Source organism: Lactuca sativa, chromosome 8, assembly GCF_002870075.4.
Source record: "Lactuca sativa cultivar Salinas chromosome 8, Lsat_Salinas_v11, whole genome shotgun sequence".
NCBI classification, from domain to species: Eukaryota; Viridiplantae; Streptophyta; class Magnoliopsida; order Asterales; family Asteraceae; genus Lactuca; species Lactuca sativa.
Window position 1 is genome coordinate 209,959,075 of NC_056630.2, and position 7,271 is coordinate 209,966,345.

The following is a 7,271-nucleotide window of genomic DNA, read 5'->3' on the forward strand; positions in this document are numbered from 1 at the left end:
TGTAAGACCATGGGGGTAGTCCATGTCATTCTGAATGAAGACCATGGAGGGAGTCCATGGAATATCTATGTATATATGTACATGACATTACGTGGTTATGTGTTTTGCGTATTTTGGGAAACTCACTAAGTGTGTGCTTACAATTTTGTTGGGTGTTTCTGGTACTTCTGGTTCTAAGGGCAAGGGCCCGACTTGACAGCACATCGACTTATCGCGATGCCCGCGGACCAATTTACGATGTCTCCGTCGCTGACGTTCGTCAAGCAGGCCACGTGGGCACTCTCCAGTATTTCCGCATTTATTGTTTGGATACTTTAATATTTTTGAACAATGTGTTTATGTAATGGAATTTTGGAAAAACAAATGTGATTGGGATTTTCTAATTATTAAATGAAAAATTTTATCTGAATTTTTGGGCTGTTACATGAAAGGTTCAATTTGTGATGCCGGAACATCCAAATGTGCAACTTTAATCACAATCGAACCCCAAACTCAATACAAACAACAATTTATATATGAGTGGTATGATTTTCACAAGTAAGAACATCCATTTGGAAGTAATAGGAACAAACAATGTACTTTTTATGAGCACCTAGACATATATTACAATATTTTTTTATGTGAACCTGGATACCATTTGGAAGAAAATAATCAAAATATTAACACACTTCTAAACATTAAGCAAGAAATAGCAACAATGTTTTAATCCAATTTTACACATTTTATAATACTTTGTTACACTTCTTAGTAGCTTTATGGGAAATAAGTAGCATGTATGCGATAAAAGGTTAGTTAGGGGGCAATGTGGTAACTCTCCTAGTTAGGTTAAGCTTAAACAGAAGTTTGGGGTGAGTCGGTCATTAGCTTGGAATGTATTCAATTAGAGAGACAATCTATGGGAGAGCATTCAGCTTCTCGAAAGCCAAAAACATCTTTGTTATTTTTATGATTTCCAATCACTCCTTTGATTCAAATCCTTTTCTATATGTTCTTAATTGTAGGGTACAAAATAGTTTTAGGAGCACGTGCACACCATTTGGATATATTTTAAAATAAGTTTTACGAGCATCTAGGCACCATTTGGAAGAAATAGCAACGTATTTTTTAAACATTAATCCATTAACAATTTTATGTAATTTCTTTGGAAAAACATAAGAACATACTTGTTTTTTAAAATATATCATATTTTAGAAATGTGTTATCATACAAATGATTAATGGAGGAAAGGATGCAAAAGCACATATAACCAAACATGTGTCATATTTCATCCTCTAATCATTGGTCCATACTCCTTAGGTTAGGGAAGTATTGTTATTGAGGATTAAGAACTTTATACAATAAGTATGTCAGCTTATAGCTGATCCTATTTGTGGATGCTTTTTGTTTATGAACATTCATAGTCTGATAAAAAAATTAATATAAAGGATAATATGTTTGCTTATCACCAAAAATACTACCACCATATGTAGCACTCATCAACTCTATGACAAGAGGGAACTGCAGGGTCACAAAAGAAGTAATTGGTAGGCATGTCAGCACAGCTATAGGAATAAGAATCCTTGAGTTGCTTTGGCCAAATACAAGGTATAACGTTGCAGCAAAAGCTACTATCATGGCTGTGGTTGAGATGAACAAGGTGGCCAAACCAATTATCAACTTTGTAGGCAACTTAAAGAGAAAGTCTTGTTCAGCGAAACGTGCAGTGAGAATCGACAAAAACATTAACAATGAAGTAACAGCTGAGAATAATGATATGGCGTCTGATATTGCAAATATTGTGAAGGCAGTGTGGTTGGTAAACACTGGTAGCCCACCTTCTTGCTTATTTCCTCCTGGCACTGTTATAGCTGCTGCAAACACAATGGTGATGATTAATGCAGCTGTAATCGTGTAGGACTCTGCAGTGGACTTCATCCATTTTTGTCCCTCAATCACCAACTCCTTGTGTTCTCTAGTAAATATTGTTTGTGGTGTTTCGTTGAAAGAGTTCTTTTGTATGATGCTTAGAGGACAAATGAATCTTTCCACTTCCTACAAGATTACAATATGTTACGTATACTTGATAAATACTTATGACGTTTCAATATCAGGTATGTCAATTTTGAACGATTGAGATTTATACCTTAAACCATTGTAGTTCACGTTGTATTTGTAAAGCTTCCCCCGATATAAGATTCAGTTTGTTGTTAGGTGCCAATCTTGTAGCTAGATGCAATAGGTTATTCCCTGAAGAGTCTTTAATTGTTCGACATATATTCCTATGTTGGCTCATCCAATATAGTAGGTTGTAAATCTTTTCTGAGCGATTTACCACAGCATACTGAATAATGTTGTGGCCATCTTCATTGGCACTCCAAATTGCATTAGGGAAGTGATGCATAATTTTATCTACAAACTCGTATGCATTTTGTCTACTGGCTTCAAGAATCGGATTTGTGTAATAGTGATGGTAAGAGCTGAAGTGGTTTTTTTCCCTTATCAACATAGATACCTCTGCCAACAGGCCTATAGCATCTTCAAAATTTTGATGTCCCTCTTTAAAGAATAGATACACTGCAACATAGACACAAATTTTGAGCATCTGAAATAAAGAGATAAACCTTTTTTTTCCTCCCTTTTGTTTTTAGTAATGTAATGATGGTACTTGTTGATCATCTTACCTAACATCCCAAGGATATACAGGAAAGACATAATGATGCAGGAAATCACTGCATTACGGATAGAATGTTTGTTAGAATGATGATCATGGGGTTAATAATAGAATGTGCAACCAACAAGTTAAGAGTTCAAGAAAAGATAAGCTCATGACCTACCAAATAAGATTGGGATGCATATCAACGTCAAATCCCATCTGTGATAAATAATTTCATTGCAAGGGTTTATGAAATGGTCGTCTACCCACATAAGTATATCAGTCGCTTCAATATAATGAAGTGGTGTTCAGGAAGATTGTCAGGGAAGTTTTATAAATAATTTTGACAATGTAGAATGAAGATAAAAAAAAAAAAAACAAAAAACCTTTATGTCTAGCAGGGAAATTTTGAGCTATAGCCATCAGCACAGCATCAGTATGCAATGTTTTATAATGCATTAACAGTTCTCTTGCAAAGTCTACGTATTTTCCAAAGTCAGTCGTATCAATTATATAAGTGGGTATAGTAGCTAGGTTTTTTACTAAAAGTCGACACTTACCAAAATCTTTAGAGGAAATAACAGTAACTAGAAGGTCATCACCAGTTGTGCCAGAAAACAGAGCATCCTTCTGTATATCATCAGTAAGAGTATTGATGTGCCGCAAAAGATGTCGGGCTGTGTGGGTATGCATATTAGAAAGAGCCAAGGCTAGTGGTGTCTGACCTTCCTTGTCCTTGGCCAACAACATATGTGGGTCCCTTGCCACCAAGATATCAGCAGTTTCATTGTTGCCACTAATGGCAGCGACATGAAGCAGTGTGCTTCCATCTGAATTTCTTATATTCGTTAGTTGTGTGTTTTCAGGTATCTTTTCCAACAATTTCTCTAAGAATTCTCGGCCCCTGAAACTACCGACTGCTGCATGGAGCGCGGTGTTGCCATTATTGGTGATTTTGTCCGTCACTGCAACCTTTTCCTGCCTCAGTATGTCTTCGACCCCATTCCAGTAACCAGCTTCAGTATAATTGTATAATCTGTCGAGATTCTTTGCTCTGTCTTTATCTTGTGGTGTATCTATATTTGCATATTTGTTATGAACGTAAAAACTACAAGATAGAAAAATATGTGCTCTGATGTGATCTAATCTAATCTAATCTAATCTAATCTAATCTAATAAAACAAGAGAAAATGACTTACAAGCTCAACGAAGTTTTCAAACCGTTCAAGAAAACCTCAATCATGTTTTGTTTGTTCAAGAAAACCCAACGAACTTAACATTTTGTTTAAAAAATGCCAACCAAGTTTCCAAACCATTTAAAAAACCTCAATCATATTTTGTCTGTTCAAAAAACTTAATTTTTTGAACAGACAAAACTTGATTGAGGTTTTTTGAACGGTTTGAAAACTTCATTGATCTTACAAATCATTTTCCTGATATGGTAACAAGCCACGTCGTCTATTCTTTAACTTCCATAAAATTGAACAAAAATATAACTTCTATGGGTTTTTTTTAGACAATAAGTTAAGTTCGTAGGTTTTCTAGAAAAGACAAAACATAATTGGTCTAAGTCATTTTCCCAATAAAACAATTAAAGTTTTTAAATGAGAATGAAAATAAAAACCTTGTTTGTATGGACAGTGTTTGGTGACTCAAATCTTTTTAGTGATTATACAATATATATCAAAAGCTATACATGTCTTATCATATTATAATTACGACTTCTATATGCTTTGGATATTATAATTACGAGTGCTATATGCTTTGGTCTATCTGAATGACCAACTCGAATTAAAGATAGATCAATAAAAAAAGTTTTTTCTACCTTCAACTACTAGCAGTTCAGGTGGAATACCAACAGGAGCATACATAGTGTGGAGTTCATCCCATGCATCTTTTCCACTAAAATCATTTGCATTTCTCTGTTGATGGAGACGATCCAAAACATACCCTAATGTTGGTTTAGAGAGAGAACCAAAAATCCAACCCTTCACAAGTGCATCTGATCTTCTCCACAGCCTGTAGTGAGTTTGATGGTCACCCACTTTTTCCTTCCCTGAAATACTAATGGGTTGAGGGCACATGAGTGTACCATCGATGAAACCAAGCATACCATGACTCTCCAATAGACATAGCATCTGTGTTTTCCACATACCATACTCATCCCTACCACTCAGCTTCACAGTGGTAAAGCCTGTTGCAGATAGATTTGATGGGTATGGGTATGTGTATGTGTGTTCTTCTCCAACTTCGAGAGTGACATGTGAATTGGAGCTTGAGCTTGCCATCTTTCTACCTTTTTATTTTGATTTCTGTGAATACTACTTCCATCTTCTTACATGTTTATATAGAAACATAGAGTTGATTTGTGGTGCTCACATGCAAAAGCAACTTTAAGATTGCTTCCTCCTTAAGTGATTCCCATAATATAATAATGTTTTTAGAAAAGAATAGTAATTTGAAAAGTTAATTGCGATATGATTTATTACTTTGAAATTTATTTATCGTTGTATAGTAAAGTCTTAAGGAAAGAATATTTGGAGTGCGGTTACCCGTGCAGCTTCACCTCCCATCACTGATCGTCTTCTCCGTCTTTCAAATTCATGTGATTATGTGAAGAGAAAGAGGGGCTTGACAAACAGATTTTTTTTCTATAAACAAAGAAAATATGGCCACAAAGATTTAAATGCAATAAAAAAAAAACAAAGTAATCTGATGTTACTTTGTGTACTGATGCAGACGTGAACCCACAGATCAAAAAACAGGGACAAAAAAGGAAAACGTGAAAACAAGGGATAACAAGATTGCTTGGAGAATGGAGCATATGCTTTATTAGCTGGAAAAAACTTGTTCTGAAATGGAATTAAAAGCAACGCAGGTCCTAATTTATACTAAACACAAACCAATTTTTGTCACAGCCATCTGATATGTTTTACATGCCTGTGTAAACAGGGACGGACCCAGGATTTTATAGTAGGTGTTGCCGGTTTGTAACAGGTGTTGCCGATCCATAGTAGGTGTTACCGCTGGCACATTTTATAGTAGAAAAAAGAAAAAAATCGAAACTTTTGCACTACGTCGAGAAAAACGAGGTGTTGCTGGTGCTACCGTGGGCACCATACTAGATCTGTCCCTGTGTGTAAAAGGCTAGCAACCCCTGCGTCTTATTTTCTAAATTAGACCAACATTCTGCTCCTTTATTCAGAAATGGTCACCACCTTTAATTCTTTATCTTCACCTTAAGAATGCTCAGACTTCTTCTCACAATCAGACTTCTCTGGGCCACCATTCTCTTATCACTTTTTTTGAAACGACATATCTATTCTACTTCTAAACTACTCTTTAACTCCGCTTATGTCCATGACAGGACTTGAACCTCAACCTTTAGGAGGGAGGGCAACACCAGATACCGCTAGGCTAGAAGCCCTATCGTACCATTCGATTTATCATGTTTGTTGTTTTTTTACCCTCCTCTTCTTTTCTAAGCCTTTTGGGCCTAAACTGTCAAAAGATCATCATCGTCATCATTGTTCCTATTAGTCGTCTTTCTTTCTTTCTTCGTCATCATTGTTACTTCTAAATTCTCAGATATCAGATCTGTGTATTTAGTATCATCAACATGTTCATCATTTTAGGTATGCATATTTGCATTGTTTTGAACATCCTTTTTAGATGTTAACTCATACATCCCACACCTAGCTTTCTTCGTTAAAACCCTCCAATGAGTGCTTCGACTAACAGCAGGGAGCCAATCACATGCATCAAACGCATCTGCCACATTTATGAGTTTATTATCATCATACACTTCAATACTCTTATTAACTTGTTCAGTTGTTCTTATTTCCATGTGTTTTTGCCAAGATGACCATTAACATCCGCAACAGTGTCATTACTCTTCATCAGCACAAGAGGTGTAACATCACGTATATTAAATAAATAAAGGGATAAGAGTTAATATGAATAAAACCCTAACAATCATTAATAATTTAGCAAGGTGTTGATTTTGAGGAGTTAACCGTAATAATTTTAGAAGTCAGGGGTTAAAAGTGTAAGTTCCGGTTTGGTTTGTAAATATTTATGAAGGCAGGGGCTGCTTGGTAAATTATTGGGACTTAATTTGAATAGATTTTGGGAAACAAGGGCTAAATGGTAAATTTTAGGATTCAATTTGTAAAGAATTCTGAGGGCAGGGGCTATTTGGTAAGTTTTGGACTTAGATTGAAAACAAAATTGTGAGGAGGGACTGAAGTTGGATATTTGGATGGAAGTTTGAATGAACACGAGATTGGCACCCAATGACCTATCTTTCCCGTCTTAAGGTCGTTTCCCCCAAAAACCCTAACCCTAAAATGTGTTAGCCGCCACCTTGTGTTCTCCTCTCAGCCACCGCTTGGTTACGACCGATCGGCTGCCACCTAGCCATTGTCGGAGTCACGAGCCACCTGCCACGCTACCTCAGTTGCCGCCATCGGGTGAAGAATCGTCGGGACAGGTGTGGACGTCGGGTAAAAGAGGCCAAGGGAAACAAATCACGATTTCGCCGCCATTGTTCCTCGCCGGAGAATGTACGCCTCCTTGTCTTCGTCCTTGTTGTCACCGACTATCGCCGCCATTGCTATATTGAGCAGCGGTTGCGGTT

The 7,271-nt window shown here is 36.5% G+C and overlaps 1 protein-coding gene across 3 annotated transcripts; it reads right to left on the reverse strand.

Moving 5' to 3' along the window:
* Positions 1-1,160: 1,160 nt before the first annotated feature.
* Positions 1,161-5,351, reverse strand: LOC111879232 (ankyrin repeat-containing protein ITN1). Of its 3 annotated transcripts, XM_023875703.3 has the most exons (7): positions 4,458-5,349; positions 3,193-3,708; positions 3,019-3,111; positions 2,814-2,918; positions 2,661-2,708; positions 2,123-2,553; positions 1,161-2,031 (listed from the first exon to the last, which is right to left on the reverse strand). In XM_023875703.3, exons 1-7 carry the CDS (start codon positions 4,918-4,920, stop codon positions 1,414-1,416), a joined length of 2,274 nt encoding a protein of 757 aa, XP_023731471.1. In that variant the 5' UTR covers positions 4,921-5,349; the 3' UTR covers positions 1,161-1,413. The 3 variants fall into 3 exon arrangements, with proteins under 3 accessions (XP_023731471.1, XP_023731470.1, XP_042753572.1); XM_023875702.3 differs by having other exon boundaries at positions 3,019-3,708; positions 4,458-5,351; XM_042897638.2 differs by lacking the exons at positions 2,814-2,918; positions 3,019-3,111 and having other exon boundaries at positions 4,458-5,346.
* Positions 5,352-7,271: the final 1,920 nt, after the last annotated feature.

Excerpts from the sequence above, each read along its gene's own strand:
- LOC111879232 (XM_023875702.3), bottom strand. The coding sequence starts at position 4,920 with ATGGCAAGCTCAAGCTCCAATTCACATGTCACTCTCGAAGTTGGAGAA. Across the intron at positions 3,709-4,457 it reads TGAACTGCTAGTAGTTGAAG|ATACACCACAAGATAAAGAC; the intron begins GTAGAAAAAACT and ends ATGCAAATATAG. Across the intron at positions 2,554-2,660 it reads GTATATCCTTGGGATGTTAG|TGTATCTATTCTTTAAAGAG; the intron begins GTAAGATGATCA and ends TCTATGTTGCAG.